The 25592-nt window shown below is 42.8% G+C and overlaps 2 protein-coding genes across 4 annotated transcripts; both read left to right on the forward strand.

The window, feature by feature from the left end:
• Nucleotides 1–290: 290 nt before the first annotated feature.
• Nucleotides 291–16720, forward strand: TMEM171 (transmembrane protein 171). Of its 3 annotated transcripts, none has more exons than XM_054285709.1 (4): nucleotides 291–377; nucleotides 7040–7733; nucleotides 8800–8941; nucleotides 15504–16720. In XM_054285709.1, the coding sequence occupies exons 2-4, from the start codon at nucleotides 7103–7105 to the stop codon at nucleotides 15730–15732; spliced, it is 1002 nt and encodes a 333-aa protein (XP_054141684.1). In that variant the 5' UTR covers nucleotides 291–377; nucleotides 7040–7102; the 3' UTR covers nucleotides 15733–16720. The 3 variants fall into 3 exon arrangements, with proteins under 3 accessions (XP_054141684.1, XP_054141701.1, XP_054141692.1); XM_054285726.1 differs by lacking the exon at nucleotides 291–377 and adding an exon at nucleotides 757–840 and having other exon boundaries at nucleotides 7017–7733; XM_054285717.1 differs by lacking the exon at nucleotides 291–377 and adding an exon at nucleotides 767–840.
• Nucleotides 16721–19752: 3032 nt separating this feature from the next.
• Nucleotides 19753–25216, forward strand: TMEM174 (transmembrane protein 174). The gene is made up of 2 exons (XM_054289094.1): nucleotides 19753–22894; nucleotides 24408–25216. The coding sequence occupies exons 1-2, from the start codon at nucleotides 22263–22265 to the stop codon at nucleotides 24508–24510; spliced, it is 735 nt and encodes a 244-aa protein (XP_054145069.1). The 5' UTR covers nucleotides 19753–22262; the 3' UTR covers nucleotides 24511–25216.
• Nucleotides 25217–25592: the final 376 nt, after the last annotated feature.

The raw sequence follows: 25592 nt of genomic DNA on the forward strand, positions 1-25592 counted from the left end.
CGCCTGCCTCACCTCGAAGCCGCGGCTATTTCAGGGGCACACTTGACTTTGGCAACGTAAACCCGACTCCAGAGCTGCGTGCCACAGCCGTGCCCTGCGAGCTGCACCGACACCGGCACGGACACCGACACGGACACCGACACTGCGGGCGGTCTCCGAGCCGGGCAGCACGTAGCCGCCCCGGGCCTGGCCGGGCCGCCGAGAGCCGCGGGGCCTCGGCCGGGCGGGGCGCCGGGCACGGTGGGGGCGGTGCCGCCGCGCCCGCGCTCCCCGGGGCGGCTCGGCTGGGCCTGGCCCGGCCCTGTCCTGCGCCGCCGGCCGCAGGTGCTTAAATAGCGGCGCCTGCCGCGCTGCTCTGTCCTTTGCTCCGCTGCGAGGTAAGGGCCGGGCGCCTGGAGCCCTTCGCCGAACCCGCGTTCTCTACCGCGGGTCCCTGCGGCTGTGCTGCCGTGGCGGGGCGGGAGGGAGGCAGGCAGGGAGAGAGAGAGAGAACGGGCGGCCCCGGTTCGGTCCCGCGGGGGTCGAGAGCGGCCCGGGCCGGCGGCTCGTCCTCCGGCCGCCGCCGCGAGGGGCCGCCGCGGGCGGGCGGGCGGGATCGCGGCGCGTCTTCCCGCGGCCGCCGCCATTCCGTGTTTTCACTGTTACCGGTGTGTGTGAGAATTACCCGGGGTGTGAGTGTCCTGTCTTCTCTCTGGAGAGCCCACCGCTCCCCACACTGCTTCCCCTCTGCGGCTTCAGCCATCCCTGAGGGAGGATGGAATATCTCTGAAGGGGTCTGCAGTTATTTCTGGCGTGCAGTACTCCAGTGGCTGATGCTGGCGTGCAGCTGGGACGGCACAGGTGAGGAGGTTCAGGTGCTCCTCCATCACGGAGAGGTGATGGAGAGGTTTCCCTGCGTCGCGCCTCTCTCTGACAGGATGCATGGCAGCTTTTGGGGCATAGCTCATCTTCCTGAAGATCTTACTGTGACTAAGACTAAGTGACTTAGAATAGACTCTGCCTGATGGGCTGGTGCATGAGGAGGGGTGTGCCATGGAATGTTGCTTTTCCTAAATGGAGTAGAGCTTAATTGCTTGTCCGTTAAATTGTCTGGCTTAATGCCCTAGGTTAGCCTCAGGAAACTGGGACAGGATGGCTTTAGGTAGCTTTTGGAGCCCTGCATCTCCCTGATGGTCTCCATAGCCTGTCCTATGGTCAAAGATCTGTAAGTCTTTTTGTCTTGTGTCTTTTGCTGCTTTGAGCTATATCAGCCCCCTGGGATAGACCTTCCTGTGAATATCCAGAAACTGGTCTGTGATGTGTTACCTGTTCGAAAAACATCAGCTCTGTTGTTAACAGTATCTGCCTGCTTTCTGCCTAGTCTCCCTGCAGATTCTCCAGAATATAGGAGCTGCTTTGCCACAGCTCTTGTGTGCCACTAGTGTGTCATGTAAAAGGCATCCCACCAACAAACATGGGACCCTTCAGAGCTCATTTTTGAATCTAGGTGCTGTCCTAGTTGCCTACATGGCATCCAGTCAATGGGTTACCAAGCTTTGCTTTGCAAGCTCCTCGCTGTTTAAACAGACTTTTTGGGTCCTCCTGTCTGACTGTGGTGTCAGTATTCTTCCTGGTGACTGACTGAGGGACATTTGTGGGCCATCTTTCACTGTAGCTGTTTTTCTCTTGTAGCCCGCAGGGCCAGGAATTGGCAGCTTTGCAGAATGCAGTTCTGTCTGCACAGTCAGAATCCCTGGTTTGTGCTGATTTGTGGTAAGAAGGATCCCTGTTGCACATATCTCTGGAGAGTGGCCGGATTCATCCCACTTTCTGGAAGTTCCTATTGCAACTGCTTTCCAGTACTTCTGCAGGTGGCTCCTGCCCCACCTGCAATGATCATAAATAACCGCACAGCATTACTCTTCCTATACTGTAAACTGAAAAAATAATTTTCTTGACCCCTATGGGCAGAGTTCTTGTGGCATCCTCTCCTAGCTTAGAAATCTTTATACATACTGTCTAAATCCTGAAATCTTTTATGCTATCTGAGTCTTATGTTCCTCGAGATAAGAACACTGTCAGGTTAACTAATTAGCAGCTACGTACATAAGAGACCAAATTGCATGTATTTGGCATCTCAGAACTTGTTACAGCTTGTAGTTTTTTCTTAAGAGTAGAAAACTGAAAGTATATCCTGTTGGGCATTTCCCATTAGGTCTTCAAATAAGTGGTTAAAAACATCGTGGGGAGGGAAGAGTGTTGGAATGAAGGTTGCACATTACAATTTATTTTAACCAGCTGTACTCAGGGATGAGTGTCTCTGAATGCTAATTCAAGAGTCCAGTCCAGGTGGAAACTGGAATTTAATGAAGAAGATGTTGTGGGTACAGAAGCAGATATGAACAAAGAAAGAAATTCAGACATGGAGAGCCATTAATGTTTTGATATGGAAGTTAAACTGAATGAAGTTGAGAGCATTTTTCCTTACAAGTAGCTTGACCAATAAGGAGTCATGGTTTAATTTGAAACCTGGGGAAAAAAATAAAAAATGAAATATAAATATAAATAAATATAAATATATATAAATATAAATAAAAATATCACCAAAATAATCGCACAGCGACAATAGCAACTTCCCCAGTGGTTCAAAACTTGGAAGCATAGGTGCAAAAATGGAAAAATTCAAGTTCTTTAAAAGGATGGCTTATAAATTCTAATGGGATTTCCATTGTGGACTAAAACTGACAGAGAATATAGTATTTGAAATAACACAGATTAGACCTGAAACTTCTGCATGAAATTGTTTGTGTGCTTTTGCAAGCAACAAGAGGGGGAATGGGACTTACTCTGGGAAGGGTAAAACAGAGGGGCAGTGGTGTTTTAATTCTTACAGTGCTTTTTTTTAAATTCTCCTCCTGAATTCATAATGTCTTGCATTCATAATGCAAGAAGCTATTAAATTTCATAAGATTAAGGGCAAGTAAATTCATAGCCCTGGTGTTTGCAGTGGAAATCTTGGAAAATATGAACTTTGAAGGCTCAAGAAGAATTGTAGTGGAAGTATTTTTAGTGGAATTCTCTGTAATAAGAAAGTTGTAATACAAGTGTTACACAGAAAAATGACAAGAAATCGTGAAGTTATTTCCTGTTCTATATACCTGACATAGGCCTGACCTAGAAGAAGGTAGAGCACTATATAATTTAAGTTGAGCTTATAACCAGACTTCTTTATAAGCTATGTTTCCAATTCCCTCTTCCCATCATACTTAACAGCTTCTACACTACTGGACTATGCTCTAATGGCTTCTAAGCTGTTATTTCCATGTCTGCTTTCAGACTTGAGTTTAATATGAAGGGAAAATTCCTTTACATCAATATGCCTGTGGAGATATGAGATCTAGTGGCAGTATTTCAAGCACATAGACAATAAAATACTTGCCTCTTTGTGGGATCTCAGCACAGCAGTCCTGATGTGCAGAGTCACCAAGATAACCCTTGGGGGGCTCGGAGGTCCTGGAATGTTGCCAGAAGTGTCTGGTGGCTGGACTTTGATCTTGCACAGGAGACGACACCTGTATGAGGAGGGGAGGATCTCACGGGGATGCATGGTGAAGGGATAAGTTAATTAGAGTGTGAAACACAGGTTTTAGAATTTCGGTACAGGGGAGTCTAGAGAAGCAAAATGGGAGGAAGTGGGGCGTGTCCTGTCCTTCTTCTTCTTGGCCTCCATCTTCTGTGGTGGTGGTGGCACTTTGGGATTGGTTCTTACTAAAAGTGCACTTGTCAATAAGGGTGAAAGGCATTGGGGAAAATAGGTAAATATCTTACATGTAGTTTTGGGTATAAAGATAAGTGACCGCCCCGAGGGCTCTCAGTGTGCTCATGGCCGACATGCTGTGCGGATTTCTGTCAGGCCGAGAGCAAATCTTGTAGATAAAAACTAATAAACACTGAAGACCAAGAGAAAACCTGAAGACTCTTCTCGTCCTTTGGAGTGCGGGCTGTCCCGAGGACATCTCGAGCCTTTGCAGGCCATCAAAAACAGCCGGGAACGGGAGACCTCTTTATTAAAATACTTTTTCTTGAAACACAGGAAATAAATTTAATCCTGCTTTGAGTTTTCTGATAAAATTTCATGGTAGTGTAAATGGAAATTAGTCCTCAGTTGGATTTTCCAGCATAAAATCCCGGGCTTTCATCTTCAAAGCCAAACCAGACTGTTCTAAGTATTCCTCCTTTGTGGCCTGAAAGAATGAAGAAAATGTGTACAAGCTTAATTTCTAATGTGTTTTAGCTTAATCTTATAACAACAAGATTGGTGGAAGAGAAGCAGGTACTGTGTTGGAGTAAGGAGAACAAGTCTCTAGACTTTTCATTGTAAGGATATATATTTGAATTTACTTTTTTTTGCCTTATTTTATTTTGTTTTAATTTGCTTGTATTTAAGACCATATTTTCTTCCGTAGAGTGACTGTGAAGAAAGGATTCAGGCTTCTCTGTAGAGTGTTGGTGTTATAATGGTTAATGTGCCTCAGCAGAGAAGTATCTCTAGACAGTTGTCTGAAACCAGGCTTTGCTGGATTTTATTTATGTATATGTGTGTTTCAGAGGTGTTTTACTCAGCTATGTACACTTAGTAAGTCAGGGAACCTAAGCCAGCTCAGATAATTTATGAGAATGGAGCGTATACAGTTACCAGAAAGAGAATTTTATTAACTTAGCAACGACCACTAAAATTGAAGAGGTGACCATTCCAGTCTGTATTTTTCTGCCCAGAATTAGAGCCTTCAGACTGACTTCAGCTCATGCAGTATTGAAAGTGTGCTGGGCTAAACGTCTTCAGTTTGAAATCAGTCAGGATAGTTAATTTTTTTAGGGTTTTTTCTTGTTTCTTTTGTTTTTGGTTTTGTTTTCTTTTCATGACACACTGTCCTATCTTTTGTGCTCTTTGTAACTTTTTTTCCTCCAGAGTGAATTGGACTCTTCTACCAAGGGACTCTCAGTTAGCAGTTTATCAAACCTATCTTAGTAGAAGGTTCTCAGTAGACTGAATTCAAAACACTGAAGAAGCACTTAGCAGTCGTAGTTTACAAGTTAACTGTGCACAGTAATGGGATGTGTTAAGGGTTGGTCCCTCAGTTTTGCTGTTGAAGATGGCCAGCTAAGAGACTTGGTTGCTTCCTGCAGTGGCTGCCTTGCTGTGTTTCCTTGCCTCTCAGATCTTGTGCTTTGCTTATTGAGCCTTTCACCTGTGGGATGTACTCTGCTTTCTCCTGTGCTCTTGGGGGGCCTGGTTTGATGTTCAGCAGTAGAACGTGTAACGATTTCATCATTCGTGTATCTGCTCAGCCAGTTCTTTAACTGGATTCTACGCTTAAAAGTGGCTGAATAGTGACTCAATAGATTGCCTTGCATAGCAGATAAATAATTGTGTGTTTGAGTCACTAGTGGGTTCTATGACTCTGTTTTGTTTTCATCCCAATGGGCACTGCAGTTACTGGGGAGTGACACAAACCTTATTTTGGCTGACACATGTTCAACAGTTTGCTTCCAGAAATCCCATAGTACCTTTTTCTTGTGGAATAAGTGTAAAAGAGGCATATGTAAGGATGATCCAATCTGATTTGATGTTTTATCTTTGAGTCATCTGAATTAGTAACAGAACAGTAGAAGTTGATAGAGAAAAGGCTGAAGGTTAACTAACAAACAGCAGTAACTAAGCTGATTCCCTGTTTCCATCCATGGCAAACTCCACCAGTCCCTACATATTGGTCCTTATATATCCAAGACATAGGTGAAATTGTCTGTCATTGTCCTCCCCTCATCAGCAGTCATCAGGAACTGCTGATGAGGGGAAGAGGGCAGTGTCAGAACACTGCAGCCTAAGCTTAGTGCCTAAGTACTTCCTACACTTGGTAGGGAAGAGCTTTTTTGTGGTCCATGAGACTTGTTATTTTCCATAGTCTGAACTTCTCCTGCATTTCAGGTTGGCTTTTGATGGATGTTAGCCAAGATTCCCACGGTTGCTAGTCACCATCTGGTGGCTAGTGTCCCTCTGGCTCCGTAGGCCATTGTGTCAAAGTAGCAGAAATTTCCTTGTAGGTAACAGTGGGTGGTTTTTTGTACTAGAGCTCACTGACTGGAACTCTGTCTTAACTTTCAGTCAGGCTTCTCTTGCCCCGGTAAATCCACATCCAGCTGATTGGTTATCCATGTGACCATATGGGCTGTTATTGGCCTCAAAACTGTTTTCTTCTATTTTGCTGCTGAATCTAGAGTCTTGTGGGGTCAGAAGTCTTCTGGGAGTCACCTTCATTAATTTATTTTAAAGATCTTTTGAGCAAAGACAAAATTCTCAGAAGTAGGGGGAGTTGAAGGGAAATGTAGGAGCACTATGCTTACCAACTCTAACTATGAAATCAGTGAGACTTGAACTGGTCTTTAGAATGTTTTTTGTTTTGTTTTGTTATTTCAGAACGGAGCCAAAAATCTTACCAGTATTTGCTTTTGCAGTAGTGTAGGACAGGAAGCTCATTTAAAGAGAGAAGCAGAAAGGTCTTTACTGCCTGTGGAAAGAGAAGAAAGATTTATATGCTCTCAGAAAGTATGTAATAGAAGATTTACTTGGTTAAAAAGTCCAGTAGTAATTGTTCATTTGCATTAACATAGTATCTCTCACACTTTCTGCAGTTCAGCACACAAATTTCCTGTAGCTTTCTCTTTTTACAGGGAAAGCTAACTTGTCCTTGTTCCAAATATTCAACCTTTCAAAGTAAGGTCCTATTAATCATAAGACTATTTCTCTAAAGAAACAATTTAGCTGTGCAATAGCAGTTACAAGATGTTTAAGTTGAATTGTAAAGCAATTTCTGTTTTTCTGTTGGCATTTAACAGCAAACTTGAGTAGGCCCTGTAATCCATAGTGGAGGTACTGCAAAACAGAAATTACAGGAGCATACACAATAAAGGCTGAGTAACAAATTTGAAAGTAAGAAATATAATGTAGTTAATCTTGCTGGGTTGTTTTCTTCTTTCAGTTTGTTTATTTTCATGTTCACAGATCTGCTGTAGTTTGCTGCCATTTATTTCTAACAACTCATCTGCTTGAAGAGATTCCGTTGTAATGTATCCAGTGGCTGTTGCTGTGCCAGGAGGTGAAGGAAGTAATGGACAACGTGGGAAACTTATTTTTTTCCTTTTTGTTTTTGGAGTTGTGTTGCTCTGTGCTGGATTCCTTCTTTCAGTCTTTGTTCTCCAGACATGTCCATCTGAAAGCGTCAGAGACTGTAATGGGGTCCTTAAGGCTGCTGGGCCAGGGCTGGCTCTAACTGGACTGGTTTGTATTTTACTGGCACGATCAAGGGCCAGGATGTATATAAGACAAAGACAATTGCAAAATGAGCAGGTGTACAGCCTTGTTTTTTGTCATGGGAACTGTCAGTTTGCCCAGTTTCTCATATTTGGATTCCTGTTTTTATCTAGTGGAATGTTAATTAGCATCCTGGGCATTTGGGTTCCTGGTTGCAGCCCTGGCTGGCATATGATACAGCTCAACCACACTGGCACTTCTGACACAGACCTCCAGGGTTGTGGATTCCTGTCACTTCAAATCTTGGGACCTTTGATTGTGCTCATTGGGTTGTCTTTCTTCGTGATAGCTCATGTTAAAAAGAAGCAAAACTTATATCTCAACCAAGAATCCTGTGAAAGTGAACAACATCCTCACAGCCCTGAATCTTTTCAGGTTACATTAGGTGAGTAAAAAACTGAGTTGGAACTATACACTGGGAATTAGGTGGGGTTTTTTTTCCACTAATAATTTATGACTAGATATTACTTATTTATTATTATTGCTTACTTAGTATGAGCTCTCAGCATGTCAGTTCTGCCATGTCAGGACAGACAAAATAGAATAATGTTACTTTGTCTCATATGCTTTCTGTATGGTCAGTTCAGTTACCTTTCTCAAAAAGGCAGAAAATTTCTCTTTGGCACAAAAAGTAAGGTCTGACTGTGTAAAGCAACATAACCTGACACAAATGAGAACCCAAATTCTCTTCTCCAACTGTGTAATTGACACTGCAGATCAGAATTCTGTGACTATATTAAGATCTATTTTGGCCTTCAACTCTGGCCCCTTAAACAGAAGATTCTGATTCGTAACCAATGTCCTGTATTTTTTAAGTTGTGGCCACATCCTCAGTCAGTAAGAGATATAATCATGAATTTAAACTCTTCAATTACGGAGTGGAAATTTTTTTGCTGTACAATATATTGATGTAGCGAACTGTGTATCAATAGTTGTGGTTAGCATGCCTTGAGCTACAAGTAACTTAGTAAGGAAACTGTCACAGCACACAAAATCATTCTCAGAGCTATTAATGGCTTCTGTTACAGCATTGCAGTACTTATGGAGAAATTTGGAATTACTTATTTTATTTTTGGGAGGGAAACAAAATACTTTCCAATCCTTAAAATGTTTCAACAGTAACTGTGTGCTTTGCACTTTGGCTTCTTGTAGACAGCCAACCATATTTGTGTTTTTTAGCTAGATAAACACTTCCCCATGTCAGCTATGTTGTCTAAATTAAATCCTTCAGTTATAAATATGCTGCATCTTTATTTTTACATTTAGAATGTATCTTATTTTGGGATTATTTAGAATGTACCTCCAACCTACTCCAACAGACTAAAATGTATCAATTCTGTATGTGGGATAATTTGTCTTAAAAGCTAGGCAAGTAAAAGTTATAGAATGCTGTCAATATAACCAGAGGTGCTCAGTTCTTCAGAGGTAGTAAATGGTGTTCTTTCCCCTAGGTGATTCTGTGATGGTATTCCCACACCCACCACCTCCTTATTTTGCTGACCCTGTGTCGCCAACTCTGACTCATTGTCTTATGCCCAGTGTTTTGCCTACAAGTGTAGATCCACCACCATACCACTCTCTCTTCACTGATGGGTAAGACTATTCATCTCTGACTTTGGGAATCTGAGGTATCCAAGGATTCTTTAGGTATCCAAGACCCTGTTCTTATATAATCACTGTGAATTAACTACTAGGCATGACAAAGTTTTCTAGTGCATAACTCAACTTACTTCAGATACTTTACTTGAATTGGCATTTAAATACTGTTGTATACTAGGGGAGCTACAAACTGCAGAGTGTTCTTTATGAGGATTAAATTATTATTATTATGACTGGAAAGAACTTCTGAAGTTCTTAAATCAATGCCCCACAGTAGATTTCTTCCACAGATTGTCCAAGAGGGGATGCCATTGACAGCAGTGTGGTAGTGACGTGATATGCATATTGCCAGATTTTAGGAGCCTCTGTGGAAACAGCTGCAAGTATTTTATGACACATACCCACAGACCCTGGGGACATTGCTTTGTCCGCCAATGTGTTCAGTTCTCCCATGTCCCTTATCTCTGCCTTGAGGAAGTGAGGGTGCTGATTACCTTCCTCCTGCTGTGGCCATGTGTTGAGATTAAGGGATTCCTTGATATCACAGAAGGCTCCAGCATGCTGATAAGGGAGACTGCAAAGCTAGTTTCATTTAAAGATGTTGTACCTTACCCTTGCAGGCATTCCTTACATATGTGGATTATAACAGAATTGCCTGATACACTACCAGACTCGGGGAGCAGGAGCTGCCAACTTATCAAAGACTTGTCTGTGCCACAGGAACTTGCAGGGTTATTTTTCCCCTCTGGGTTGCCACCACTACGCTGGTAACTTGAGGGTAAAAGATATCACTGTAAGGGTCACATACCAGAAGTCAGAGCTAGGTGTCACATGTCTGGAGTCCCTAACTTATTTTCACGCTGTTAATGATTCAGAAATGACTTGAATTAATATCTTTAGAATGGTCTTACATCAGCCTGGGTTTCAGCTGTAAATTATGTGGGACTATCATTTAATGACTTTAATTCACAAGACTGTGTGCAACATTGTGTCACTGGAAACTGGGAAATAAACTCTCCGACCAATTTGTTAGGTTACAAAGGGGTAGTTCTCCACACATCATGTTTGCTCAGTAACCTAACAGACCTAGTTATTTTCCTGAAACTAATACATATTCATCACATTTCCTGAATATATATATATATATATATATATATATATATATATATATATATATATATGCTAATTATTTCCATGGACTTATTTGGATATGCTTCCAGATCTTCTAATGAATCTTTTCTCCTTGAGAGTGTCTCAAATCAGTCATCAGGTCATAATGTACTTCTCTTACTGTTCTTTGCTCTGACATACAATCCTTTTTCTCAAAACTAAGATATCAGCTACTACATATTAGTCACCATTAACTGGAATAAGACTTACTAGTCAGAGATGTAGGGAAATAACACAAGACCCACAATAGTGTCTGTATTTGTACTAAGCACTGTATGGGACAAAACTAAGCATTAACCATGAACATAGGGATAGTACACTTAACATATTAAAAGCATTTTCCAACCTCTTACAGAAATATAACTGGTTTGGTAATAGTTGGAAGCACCACCGCTGCTCTTGGTGATGAGTGTGGGGAAAGTTGGCAGAGAAGGACTTGGGAATGGTGGTCAACAGCACCTAGGCATGAGCCATCACGGTGCCCAAGTGGTCAAGGCAGCCAGTTGCATCCGTATCAACAGTAGTGTGGCCAGTGGGACTAGGGCATCTAAATTCTCTGTTCAAGGGTAGGGGGACAGTTTGCTTGTTCCTGGCAAACTGTGGAATGGGAGGCAAAGATTAGAAGAAAAAGATGCTTGCAGTGGTCCTTTGCTTCTGAATCTGGAGTGTGCTGGCCACACTGAAGCATGTTTGCAGTCTTACGCAGTTGAGGCAAGGGCTTCTAAGGTAACAGAAGCCAGGAGGAAAACACTGAGAGCTATCTCAAAGGAACTAAGGGATATTCCTCTAGGAAGGCAACATGGCCAGCATCTCAGCCAAAGTGCCTTTACACCAATGCACACAGTATGGGCAGCAAACTGAAGCAATTGTAAGCCACTGTGCTGCTGGAAGACTATGGCTTTGTTGTCATTCCTGAAACTTTGTGGGATGAATCCTGTTTCTGGAGTGTGACTTTTAATAGCTGCAAGGCTGTTCAGAAGAGAGAGGAAAAGAAGTAGAGGCAGAGGGATTGCTCTTTACAGCAAGAGGTGGATTGAATGTGAAGAGCTGTCCCTGAAGAATACCCATGAGCAGGTGGAAAGCTGTGGGTAGGAGTCAGAGACTGAGGCAGCAAAGGGAGCCTTTGGCTGGGCTCTGCTACAGCCACCTGACCAAGGGGAGCCCATGCACCACACCTTCCTGCTCCAGCACAGGAGGCCTTGTGCCCGAGGGTGGTGGCCTGCAGGGGAACTCAGCCACCCCAGCAGCTGTTGGGAAAGTAGCTTGGAGGGCTGTGGCAATCCAGGAGACTCCTGGAATGCGTGGAGGACACCTTCCTGGGGCAGGTGACAGCCAGAGGGAATGTGGTACGGGATCTGTTGGTCACCAGTGCAAGTGAGCTAACTGGACGCCAGGACTGGAGGCAGCCTGGGCTACAGGGATCACACGCTGGTGGAGTGCGCAGCCCTGAAGGACAGGGCTTGGCTAAGGAGTAAAAGTTCAGCTCTTGAACTTTAGGAAAGCAGGCTTCCAGTCCTTTGGGAACCTAGTCTGTGACTGACTGCCTGACAGACTGCCCTTAGGAACAAAGGAGTAGAAAAGAGCTGGCAGATCTTTAAGGAACTCTTGCACACAGCATGAGAGCTGGCAATCCTCAGGAGCAAGAAATCAGCCAAGGGGGGCAAGAGACCGGCATGGCTCAGTAGGAATTTGCTGGTCAAAGTTAAGGGAAACAAACCAGGACAGGTGACCTAGGAAGAGTTTAAAGATGAAGCACAGCTGTGTAGGGAGGCCATGAGAAAGGCCAAGGCAACAAAAGTGGAACTGAACCTGGCAAGGGACACAAAGAATAATGGGAAAGGCTTCTACAGGTACACTACATTAACCAGAGAAAGGTCAAAGAAAGGATATCTCCCAATTAAACAATGCTGGAAAAGTGATGACAGTGGATGAGAAGGCCAATGTACTCAACAACTTTTTTACCTCTGTAAACCTCTCCTCCCATTCAGGGGTGGATGGACAGCAGGATAGGGACTGAGGGGACAAAGTCTCTCCTACTGTAAGAGAAGATCAGGATCATGGCTATCTGAGGAATTGGAATGTACATAAGTCTGTGGGACCCGATGATCTACATCCCAGAGTCCTGAGGGAATTGTCAGTAGATGTCAGTCATATGTAGTTGCCAAGCCACTCTCCCTGGTATTTGAAAAGTTGCTGCAGTCAGGACAAGTCCCAGGTGACTGGAAAAAGAGAAAAATATTGTACCCACCTTTAAGAAGGGTAGAAAAGAGGAATACTGAGAAATACTGACCCGTCAGCCCCACCCCTGCCTGGGAATATCACAGAACAGATGCCCCTAGAGCTTTGCACATGCAGGACAGGGAGGTGATTCAGGACAGACAACACAACTGCACCAAGGGCAGATCCTGTCTTATCAAGCCCGTGGCCCTCTACAATGGGGTGGAGTGATGGCATCAGTGGACAAGAGAAGGGTTACAGGTGTCATTTATCTTTATTTTACTGTAAAGCCTTTGGCACAGTCCCCCACAACATCCTTCTCTCTTGACTGGAGAGAGATGGACTCAGTGGGTGGACTGTTCAGTGGAATTGGTTTGACAGTCACATCCAGAGGGTGGTGGTCAGAGACCCAGTGGACTTCAGTGAGAAGTTGTGTCCCTCAGGGGTCCATAATGGGACTAGTGTTATTAAATATCTTATTAATGACATATACGAATGGATTTGCAAATGACACCAAGCTGAGTGGTGTAGTTGTCAGATCTGAAGTATGGGATGCTATCCAGGGCGACCTGGACAAGATGGAGAGCTAGATCCATGGTGATCTATGTGTTTTAACAAGACCAAGTGCAAGGTGCTGCCCATGGGTCAGAGCAGCCCTGGTACCAGCACAGGCTGGGCATGAACAGATCCCAGCAGCCCTGCCCAGAAGGAATTGGGGGTGCTGGTGGCTGAGAGGCTGGACCTGCCCCAGCCATGGGCACTGCCAGCCCAGAGAGCCACACGTGTCCTGGGCTGCATCCAGAGCAGGGTGGGCAGCAGGGCAGGGAGGGGATTCTGCCCCTCTGCTCTGCTCTGCTGAGACCCCACCTGCAGGGCTGCATCAGCTCTGGGGGCACAGCACAGGAAGGACAGGGAGATGTTGCAGTGAGTCCAGAAGAGGTCACCAAGATGGCAAAGGTCTGCAGCACTTCTCCTGTGAGGAAAGGCTAGGAGAATCAGGTTTGTTCAGCCTATAAAAGGGAAGGCTTCAGGGTGAACTAATTGTAACCTTCCAATGCCTGAAGGGAGCCTACAAGAAGGAGAGGAGTATATTTTTTTTACATGAGCGTATAGTGACGGGACAAGGGGGATTGATTTCAAACTGAAAGAAATTTTAGAGTAGATACTAGGAAGAATTTCATTACTGTAACAGTGGTTAGACACTGGAACAAGTTGCCCAGGGAAGTTGTGGATGTCCCATCTCTAGAAGTGTTTAATGCCAGATTAGATGGAGTTCTGAGCAACCTGGTCTAGTGAAAGATGTCCCTGCCCAAGGCATGGGAGGTTGGAAATAGATGATCTACAACATCCCTTCTAATCTATAGGCTATTTTGTGATTCTGTGGTTCAGTTTTGGGTCTTTATTAGTGAGAAAGAGTTCTGGAATGTGACAGAAGAAGATCAGCACAGCTGGTGAAGGATCTGAAGCACAAGTCATGTGAGGAGTTGCTGAGGGAGCTGGAGTTTTTCAGTCTGGAGAAAAGGAGGCTTGACCTTATTATTCTCTTCTGTTGCTGGAAAGTGGGTTGTGACAAGATGGGGATTGGCCTCTTTTGCTAGATAACAAGTGGCTGGACAAGAGGAAATGCCCTTACGATGTGCCAGGAAAGGTTTATCTTAGCTATTAGGAAAGGGGTTTTTTGCGGGAAGGCTTGTAAAGCATTGGAACAGGCTGCTCAGGAGAAGTGGTGGAGTCACCATCTTGTTGGAACATCACGTGGATGTGGTTTAATGCTTGTGTGGATTTCTTTGTCTTGTGAACATATGTACACAAAGAAGCAGGTTTTTTGGATAGTATCTAGTGGAATGGATAAAACACCTCAGGCTTGGGTACTGAGCCCAGAATGTCTGACCTTGCCCTGTGGTGTTTTCTGATGGGGATTCTCTAGCTGGTGCCCTTCCATGCTTACTAGCATCCTCACAGAGACCTGCTGAGCTGATACCACCTCTGAGTGTGATACTGCCTCAATCCTGCTCTCTCATGGCTCAGCACTTGTTGGCAGCTAGGGCATCTTGACTTGTGCAAGTTGCTTCCTGAGCAGTTTCAGGGAAGAGGAGCAATGGCCTCATTGTTCATAACAATGCCATGGTTGAAGATCCCAGGTATGGCAGGGGATACACATTTCGCATGTTGGTGACTACTGGACAAAGGTGATTTGCCTCTTCAATCCATTGCTCAGTGTTCTGTCAGCAAACACAGTGCTGCAGCCGGTGCTGGATGAGAGCTGTTAGTAAGCTGAGTCATGGTGTCATCCCAGAACTGCTTGCATTTTTCCTGCAATCTGTTGCGTAGCACCTCAGCACTTGTCTTGTACTATTTCCCTCTCCTATGAAAACCCTCACAGACCAGTAACAGCATTGAAGATGAGGTGACTGTGCTCTGTATTTGTGCTCCTCACTCAGTGTTCATATGGATACAGATGTATGAGTCAGCTCTGGAAGTGAATCATGAGGAGCAAGCAGGTCTTCCCTTTCCTTGGCAAGCAGCTGAAGCAATATGCTGAGGGCCAGCTCCAGGGTGAGATGAGCAAAGTACCGAGAACAATGTGGGTTCAACCAATTTTGATACAGTTATGATTGTTAGAGGAGGACAGAGTACTTGGCTGTTCACCTTGAATGTCACTGGGAACTTTGCAATATGGTCATGTTCAGTCTGCCATGGATTGCTGGAATTCCTAGTAAAAGTTTGATTGCCTTTCATGTGAGGTCTCAAAAGGCTAGGGATGGTGTTTTTTTTGGATGCAGTTCTGAGACTAGCAACTGTCTTTCATAAAGGAAGGGGACTGTGTATGTGATACACTACAAAAGGGAAGATACATTAAGAGCTAGGGATCAGAAGATTTAGTAAGATTGTGAAACAGCACAGCCAAAAGCAGCTAATACCCATAAGCCAGGCTGTGACAGGTGATCTGAAAGGTTAGAAGGGAGCTTGTTTTGCCCTTCCCCTCTGAAATTATAGACTTTTCATATGAAGAGTCATAATGTAGCCCATAGAATGAAATCTTAATGCTTATGCAAGTTCTTTGCTTCAGGGGTTTTTAGGAAGTGTGTGCATGTTTATATAAATCAAGTCAAATTTCACTCACTGTAGATAAATGAATTATGCTAACACATAGTTTTGTGTTTTATAGAGCACAGCTTGGTGATGATGAAAGAACAGTTGCTGTTGGAGACTGTGAATCCATATATACAATTTCTGGAAGCAGCTCACCTTCAGATATTTTACCAATGCCATACCTTTCTTCTGAACCACCACCAAAATATGAAGAGAAAGCATCAATAACAAATAGTGAATATTCACCATCTTCTTCCTTATCTTTTTTATCTGTTTCCTTAGACACATCTGACACCAGCTTCTAAAGGACTGACAGTTCACTTAATTTTTAATAAAATGTACACAGAGATTTACAATTTTTGAATTTATTTACATTTTGTAATAAAAGCAATAATGTTGTCTGTGTCTAATTTTTCATCAGGAAGAATAAACAATGAACTTGGATTTCAAGAAATACTAGAGAAGCCTGGGCCTCTGCTAAAGTAGTCTGAAGGGAGTTCACTGCAAGAACATTAAATTCTCATCTTGTTCTGTTACAGCTTCAGTTTCTATTTATAGCTGTTCTTTTTATAATGAAGCCACTGAGTAGAAACCAACTTTTTTTATTATTTTAATTAAATCTGTTTGGAGCTTCAAAGAAAGAAATAATTAGGAAGTGTTTTTATTTCTATTTTTGCATGACTTGTTTGCAGAGTTATGGCCTTTACAAGTACTCGAGGAGCATTCACATGTAGGGATGTTAAGGTTGCTACGAAGATGCCATGATGCTATGAAGAGCTTCAATGGTTACCTTTTGGTCTGCCTGGTAACAAACACTCCATATTTAGGCTATCTCTGGTCCTTATGTAAGTATAATCCCTTGGAAAATCAGTTTTAGCTGCAGTTAAGAGCCCAAAGGCAGCCCTGAGGATAGATAATAGGCTAGCAGTTTAACTGTGGTAACCACTGGTTTCAGGGGGATTATTCTGCTGTTTTATATCATTATTCATGGATTATACAAGGAGTGCTTATTGTGTGAGAGTGAGTGCCACAAAGCAATGCTATCTTTGAGGTGCAGACATTACTTACCAGCAGATGCGGGCGAGGCAGTTTCATGGAAACCCATGCAACAAATGTTTTTAACTGACATAACACTTGACAGACCCTTCAGAAGTACAACCCTCTTAGCTCTTCTATCCTGCTGCCACCCTAGGGTAGTGGTAGTGGCCTGCCGTCAGGGTGGAGGTTCTAATGTTATTTTGTGTTTGTTTGCACCTGTTCCCAAACTGAAGGATTAGCTTGTAGTAGGAAGAACTGAGTTGCTGCTATCTTTGACATCTTACAACTTGCTATGAATGCTGTTTGAGAAAAAGAAATTGGATTCTGTGCTCAGAAAAGTGGCAGGGCTTTGGGCTTGGTTCAGCCTGGTGTATTTGCCAGCATTAAAACTTTTTGTAAGAGTGATCTCTGAATTGTTCAGCTGAGTGTCTGAACAGCTCTGTGCCTTGGGACCCCAGTTACATCTCCACTTGTCATATACTATGCTGAATTTCAGAGAACTTGAGTGTAACAGGATGCCAGACTATGAATTAAGAACTTAAATTCCCTCCTGTGCCTAGGGAAAGGTGATCACCTTTTTCTCATCTTGCTATGAACATGCCTCTCACCTGCTGACTGCTTTAGAGAGATGTTCAGGAGCTCCTGCATTTGCCATTTATTTCCAGTTCTGTGTCATTCCCTCAGTTATGCCAGGACAGCTCTTTGTGCAGCCACACAAAAACAAACCAGCCAGTGAGGGAAGTATATTTAGCCAGCAGTAGAGCTGAGGGGCTTATCCATGCAGAGTAATGAGCAAACACAGCACAGAGGGGGATTTAGTATGTAGGAGCTGATTAAATTGGCATGACTCAGCCATTAGAAATGTCTGTATGAAGAAAGGGAATCCACAAAAGCCAGTAGGCATTTTGTCCTCTCTTCTCTCAAACATTTTTTACCTAGTGAGTTTTTCAAGGATGTTTGTCCTTATATGCAATCTGCAATACAAGCTGTAGTTTGCCATCTTTGTGATTATTTTTTAAGCTTTTGCTCCTGTTGTTTAAACAGTGGGGCCGACTGCCGTGTATGATTCATGCCTACATAGCTTTGCATGTGTCTAAGGAGTCTGTTTCTCTCTCAAATTATCCTTCTATCATATAACAAGAACAGAAGCTGGGATATTTTACTGGAAAAATCCCATGCAACAAAGCCCATGTTAGCTTTATCCAGAACACTCATTTTCTGAAAAGGCTAAGTATCAAAACATGTTTTCACAAATCTGGAAATATTTCACCATCTTAAAAAAAAATAATCAGTTGCATTTGGTAGTAAAGTGAAAAAGTATCAACCTTTTCTGCTGCCTTCAATTTGCTCAGTCGGTTGTTCCCAAGATGTACCAAAGAGACCAGACAAATCAAGCAGAATATGTTCATTCATCAGAGTTCTCTGTAACAGAAACACAATCTTGTTTTCCTTCAAGATTATTGTATTTTGTTCATCTACTGCAGAGTCTTCAGTGTGGATAACTTCATTTCTAAAAAAGCAGTCTCTCAGCATCCTGAGAAGGTGTTACCTCTCAAAACAAGGATTGAAAACAGAATTTATCTCTCTGTGATTTTGAGAAGATGCTTAGGAATAGATCTGTTTACCACTGTATTAGCGTCTTCTATTTTTTACTTAGAAAAATCATTACATGAAAACTCAATGGATGTGCTGGGTGCCCCTCCATGAAGTGCTCAGCACTGAAGTGGTTAACATGGCCAGTGCCACAGTATTTGGCGACTGTGCTGTTGAAAACTGTTGCAGCAAGGTCAGAAAATGTAAGTAAGAGGCTAGCAAGTCTGCCCTCACCACTGAAGGCTACCACTGGGTGAACGGCAGGAGAGGGAGGAATTTTTGATGTGAGGAGTAGGAGTGAAATGTCTGTATTAGAAAGGAAGCAACACCTTGTAAAACTATAAAAGTAGCTTAAAATAATACAGAATAGCATTTTTATTGAGGAAGTGAGATACTTTACTGTCCCACTAATGGTGCTATAACCTCCTTTCTACTCTGAGGTTAGCTTAAATGTTTGACATAGAAATGCTAGTGAGCAAATCAAGTTGGTTACTGATTCACACTTACTTAAACAGGCAAAGTGGGAGGTAAGGGTTGCTTGCCCTCTCTAAGTGAAGGTCTTTCTTCCTTGCTGCCTGCACTGACACTGCTCTGCTTCTAACTGCAGCACTGCAATCCTTTGCATATGAGAGATACACAAAAATATAAATGAATACCTTTTTTCTAGGAAAAGTCTTTCTTCCTACATCAACAGCAGCTAAAAAAATCAACAGTTAACTCATCTGAAAAACAGATTGCACAGGTCTTTGCAATGTTGCTATGTTTTTGTGATAGCAGCACTTAATATTGCAAGGGGGTGATTGCACCCACCCCATCTTTGCCCTTTGTGGTTTGTGTTGCTGTATTCACTTATCCCTTTTCCATCCTATCTCTTCAGAGTCATGACTTGTAGTGCCAATACCTCCACATTCTGCACTGAACATGCCAGACTTCAGTGCTCTTCCCTCTATCACGCATGCATGCACCTCAACAATTAGGCATGGAAAAACCTTCATTTTGGTGTGCCTGATCACAAGACAACATTTTCGGGAGCATATAAAGCCACTTTGCTGGTAAATGCAGTTGTGGACAGCTGGCTGAACCGGCTCCTCACAATTTATTTGTGCTTTGAGGCTGGCAGTGCAATAGTACAGGGGTGAAAGGCCCACTCACAGTGGTTCTTCATGTGTAATTGTTTTCCACTAAAGACACCATCTGCAGTTACCTTTCTCTAGGAAAAATCCCACTAACTCAAACCACTGACTCCTTAATCTCCCTATATTATGGACTGATAATTTGTACTTACTTATTTTAAAGCTAATCAATGTGCAATACCCTGTGTTGTGCAGCTTCTTTTGCATGCTCTTTGACTAAGTCCCTGCTTATATAACTGGTGTGTAAGAAAATAAAACCTTCCTACAAGAGGCTGATAATGTGAACAACTGTGTAAAATAGGTAACATAAAGAGAAGAAAAAAGGGTTAAGAGGTAGCCTGTCAGTGTTCACTAGGATGACTTATCAAACAGGTTAGAGAACTGAGGGGGTGCAGAGCACCTGCTTCCAGCAGCAAGCACTGCAGGCAATATTTTCTATTACTACTTCCCCTGGTGATAGAAAATTAGGTGGAAGAACAGAAAGCAAAGCAATGCTTGTGTTCATGGGTAAGGTCTGAAGCAGATGAGAACAGAACTGTATTGAGATCTGAAAACAGCACTCATTCTAAAAAACCTCTCTCCAACCAATTTTCCTTGGTTTCACAAAACTTTTGCTTAGGAGTCATACCAGGTAAAAGGGATGCATTTGGTAAATTGACATTTTTAAGTGAGTCCCCAGAAACACACACTTATTTGCAAAGAAAAGCACTGGTCCTAAAAATCTCAGTGTGATCCAGTAATCTCTTAAGAGCTTGACAGCTGCCTGACTGCAGCATTACCACTCTCTGGGAAAATAATTGGAGGAATATGGGGATGCATAGAGGAAGCTGACTTACAGAGGGGGAACAGTTTACAGGGAAAGGAGTAATTTTGTAGATCCCAGCACAGCAAATAGAGAATGTTTTCCATCCTATTTTAAAAGTTCAAGTGGCATATAGGTTTGGAAGGAAAAAAAGAACCCTGTGTCCTCCAGCTCTACTGTGCACTTGCTCAACACATGAAGTCATGTCCTAGACCAGAGGAAAAGAGACGGCTGCGGGATGACACAACACCCAAATTGGAAAAGTCTGATTCCAGACAGGATCTAAGGATCACTCAGTGGGATTGAGGAAGTGCTCCAGTACAATCCCATTGCAAATAGCAGTTGCAGAGTTCTTGAATGAATGACAGGAGCAAGGTGACACTACATCTGTTTAAACTATTAGCTGGACAGCTATTATAATATGGTGCTGCTTTTAAAAGGATGTTGGAAAGCCTGAAAGATTCAGCAGCGGCAAGGATGATTCATAGTATGGAAAAACCTGAGTTGTAAAGAGCAGTAACAGTTCATTCCATTAACTTTAACAAATGTAAGGTTAAAGGTGATTTAGACTTCGGCTGTAATTGCCAGTGCAAGGACAGTTTATGTAGTATTTCAGCACTTTCTAGTTTAGTTGTCATCATACAAAACCACTGCACTGCAAGACTGATCTCTTTGCTCAAGAGGTGCAGAGAATCCTGACCAGACTTAGTGTTGTGGTAAAGGCTGATCTTGAGTGTATTTGTCAGAAAATTTGTTGACACCCTGGGTAGCAGGGGCGATTAATAATGCTGCATTTGGAAGCTTCACAGCTTTTTTTTAAAGGAATCCAGCACTAATATTCCTCAAGGTCTCTGCACTAAAAAATGAGAACGACATCTGCAATTGCATTCAGCATCAGTTCTAAAAGTGCCGAATTTTGTGAACAGCCCTTTCTAGGAAAGAGCTGTTGTCACGCAGTCTCATGTGAATGCACAGTAGACTAAAGGCACTTTTACTGACTTTGAAGAAACAGTCTAAAAGGTAAATTTTCTAGTTCTAGAGCTATTTTTAGTTTTACAAATTTCAGGATAAGCTTGCTTCCCCACAGCTGCTGGTAGCAGGAAATGACATTATGTGTTCTACTGCCCAAGCAGTAATCAGTGTCCTGTGTGTGTCCCTGCCATGCTAGTCAAAACAGGCAGAGTAGTTGGAGATTTTTCCTCCTTAAGGAATTATACAAAGACATTCTACCAGAACCTTTCAATAGGAATTGCTTTAGTCTGAAACTGTTAGGAAACAGAAAATTTCAAAATTCAATAATCTGTCTGTTTAATATATGAGACATGAGTTCAGCAGAACAATTCATTATGATATGCAGAAGTATCCTAGATACCTGTGAGTACAGGATAAGATTCCTCACTCTGTCAAGTTTAGCGTTACAGGAGGTGCTTTCTCTTTCCTGCAGTGATGTGCTATTCAGGGTGTTTGGACATTATTCTCTATAAACCTTAAAACCTACAACAAAATATGTCCAGAATTAAGGGGAAATTATAGGGTAATTTTACTGCTTCAACCTGGTGGAAAACTTTGTCTGTCTTGAAATAATGTTTCTCCCACAGCCAACAGCTCTCCCAGGCTTCTCAGCACTCGCCATCCTGTTGCTGCTTACCCTCCTGCTCACCTACTGGTTGCTCCAGAAAAATATCAGAAAGCATACTTTGATATTTTTGTAAACCATGAAATGCAAAATGAGCTGCAACAGAGGTTCAGGCATGACTATAAATGTCACGCTTGAGAGCATGGAAAAGCATTCCTAGCAATGGCCACGTGGAATTTTCCTGCAGAAAATTGAGCAGGAAGTGGAGAGCAAGGATCTCTTCACTGCTCTTGACTAAACATATGCTGTCCATATGTTGGATGCATCAGCTAGCTGGGGCCAAGGAAAAGCTGCAATAGCTTCAGCTTGCTTTTTCTGCATTCCAGAATGAGCACGGTATCATGGGTGCTAAATTAAAGAAGAAGAAACACAAGGAGACAGGCAGTCATGCAGGGGTGAATCCATTTCGGAAGTGACGGTGGTAATTCAAGAAATCTTTAGTGATGGCTTCAGGCTTCACTTCCCAGACCTTTGTTCTTTCAAGCAAAGTTTATTCTTTCACATGATGGACTCTGTTAACCATACACACACAAAGTTCTTGTATAACTAACCGGAACCTTCGACTTTAAATGCTCTGCCAAGTCCTTTACAAGCCCCCTTTCTCTTGAAGGAGAGGATACATTATAGCCAGTAATGGAGCAAAACAACAACAATGTAGAAGATTTCTCCTTGAATGTTTTTTCTGTTACTCCTTGTCAGCCAAACAGATCTGATGCCCTGGTGTCAGATGGGGATAAAGCTGGCACCACTCTGCTCTTTTCAGGTGTGTTTTTGGGACTGGTGGGGATCACTTTCACTGTGATGGGATGGATAAAATATGATGGCATTACTCACCTGGAGTGGACTCAGTTACTAGGGCCTATTCTGCTGTCTGTTGGGGTGACTTTTATTCTGATTGCTGTTTGTAAATTTAACATGCTTACGTGCAAGCCCTGTAAAGAAAGAGAGGAAAATACGCCGGAACTTGACCAGGCTGCAAGCGGACAGTCCTTTGTCTTCACTGGCATTAACCAGCCTATAACTTTCCACGGTGCCACAGTGGTACAGTACATCCCTCCGCCGTACCCGTCCCAGGAAGGCGCTGCCGTCAGTCCCGGCCACCTGCGCCCAGGGCTCAGCTGCTGCGCTGCTGCTCCCCCCAGCACCTCGCCACTTTTCGCCTCGGGCTCTCCTCACTTCTGCCCTGCCTACGCCCTGGACAACCTGGCTTTTACTGGAGATGAGAGCTACACTGCTTATGCTGCAGAGAATTCCAGGAATCAGAGGTACATCTTCTGAAATGCCTTAGTGTGTTTGGACATAGGCTTCTGAGTATTATAAGTACAATGTGGGGTTTTCATAAGAAACTGCAGCTAGTCCAGGGTTTTATCCTTCTCAGGCTTTTTTTTTGTCTTTGTTAGGAATTTTTCTTGAGTGAGGAAACATACTTTTCCTGCAAAGTGTTTTTATACAATTTAAATTCACTTGTAAATGCCTTTTGGTTTTTGGTGAACTAAACCTCTTGTTACTTTTTAAGATATATATGTTCCTGTTTGTGGAGGTTTTCTTATGTTTATCTTGCCACCTTTTGGTTATTATGTGTATGATACCAAGATGATTTTTTGCCTTTTTTTAAATATACCATATATATATATATATATATATGTGTGTGTGTGTGTGTGTGTGTGTGTGTGTGTGTGTGTGTGTTTATATATATAACTTTTATATATCCTCAGTATTCTTAGCATGCATGCTTGCAATTCCTTAAGTCTGATAACTTAGCATAGCCCTAGATTTCTGTTAGGCCAGGAGACCAAACATCCTAAAGGCCTTATGGGGGTGGTAGGAGGCCAGAAAACCCTACACTGTCTTGGGAAACCAAGGTCCTCTCTGGAACACATCCTGTAAACTAGAGATTCGCCCATGCAGGGGGAATTCCACAGATGGGGGAATATCACACCATTCATCCAGGCCTCCCATTGGGGCACCCCTGCTAGATATGCTGATTTTTAAGGTCTATAAATTGTATACACCATCTATTGTGGGGGTGCATTGCAGCACATCCCACCTTGGTGAAGTTATGCACCGTAAGGATCTTTACTAAATACTGAGGTAAAACCCCTTGTCCCTTAACTGTGTCTGGCTCTCCAATTTTAAGACCAGGAAAAGGCATCATGCAGACCCAGAGGCTTCCACTCAAATACAATTACAACACATGAGTCAGCACAAAAACAGCATTTCTGCAACAATGCAAGAATCAGTCTGGTACCAGATACTCTCCCTCCTAAATACACCTGGTCACAACATGCTGCTGTCCCACTGAAACAACCTTCCAGCTCTTCCTCTTTTCCCAGTTTTGAGGCATAAACAATATTGGTCATGTTGCACAGCAGTATGGAGCTGCTCAAATTGTACACAAAATTATTTTATATAGTTCTTTGCTCCAAGGAAAAATATTCTAATTATAGGAATTACTCATAATTATATCCTTTGTGCAACACAAGTCACTGTTAGTTCATTTATCAAAGTCTTTTTCAAAAACTGCTGACTAACTTATTGTTCTCAGCAAATATGAATGACAGGCATGGGCAGGGTGGAGACAAAGGTCACCTCCTGACACTTCTAAATTTCTTGAAAAAACCACAGCAAACAGCTGAATATCAGTAAAACTTCATCTCATGTCATTTTCTTCATTAGCTGGGAGTACTTTTCCCAGATAAGGCTGGGAGGATGAAACACTGAAATTACGTGAATGCTCTGGTAAATTCTTTTTGTATCTGCTCCTCTTCCTCTTTTCAGGTCAGAAGACAGTTCTGATGAACCAGAAGGACTGCTGGAAGACTATGCCCATAATAACTTGTCACCGCCACGTTATGAGGAAATATACCCTTTTTCTTCATAAAATCATCATGGACAAGAGACAACAATCCTAGGAGATGCTAGCAAGAATCCCAGAAAATCTTTTCTTTAAACACTTGTGTGATAAGACAGTGTGAGCAAGTTCTTGATTTTCATATGCAGTATCACTGAAGATATTTAACTGACCCTTTCCTTTTTCTCTGTCAAAATTTGTTAGCCCTTTACAATGCAGCTTAATAGCAGAGCTATTAATTATTCAATGGCTAAACTATTAATAGCAAAGGTATTAAACACAAGGATCCAAATCCTTATTAGGATTCCCCAACAAGAAGCTTGATTTTCAGACTTGCTGAAACCAGGGAGAACTGTGAATGCACAAGATGTTTGTGGAAGATCATGATTGCCCCTGGACATTCAGCATCTTTAGAAAATACTTGATTTTTTGTTGAGGTATTTTCATTCTTGATTGCTTGGGAAACCTCAAAAGTACTTAAGTGTCTGATCCATGAAAGCGCATTTTATGTCTTAATTTTGTCTGATTCTTTAGAAGAGCTTACTCATTAACAAGTCCAATCTACAGATTAGACTTTGTCAGCTTGCTTTAGCTGGACAACCAGTCCTATTGCACAACCCAGTCCTGTAGGCATTTTTTGGACCATCTTGCTTGAACCACAGCATCTCAGAACAGAGAAAACAAATAGTGACTTATGACAACTTTTACATAAGATCTCTAAGACATCCTGCGTGCATCAAATTCAGCTCCCTTCCCCCCTGATGGGAAGCAAAGCCCAGTCTCCCACCAGGAGTCCTAATAACTATGAAGTTAATATCACTAAAGAAAATGGCATCTTTCTGAAGCCTCGACAGAGATGTGTCATCCTGCCACTGTTAAGGACTTTGACAATCACAGCTGCTGCACCCCTCTCTGCAGGAGGGCTGTGGTGAAACACCTCAGAGGTCCCTTCTTATTTGAATGTATTCTTAGGCACACAACCCAGGCTGCAGGTTGCCCCCCGAGTATCTAGGCAGCTGTAGGCTGTAGTAAACTTTCTTGCTCAAGTTCAGCTTGGTTCCATGCATTGAATCCACAACAATTTGAGATAAGCTCATTTGGCTAGAGAATGG

This window comes from Melozone crissalis, unplaced genomic scaffold, assembly GCF_028551555.1.
Source record: "Melozone crissalis strain CALT ecotype California unplaced genomic scaffold, PUWL_Pcris_2 ptg000005l_1, whole genome shotgun sequence".
Lineage (NCBI taxonomy): Eukaryota > Metazoa > Chordata > Aves > Passeriformes > Passerellidae > Melozone > Melozone crissalis.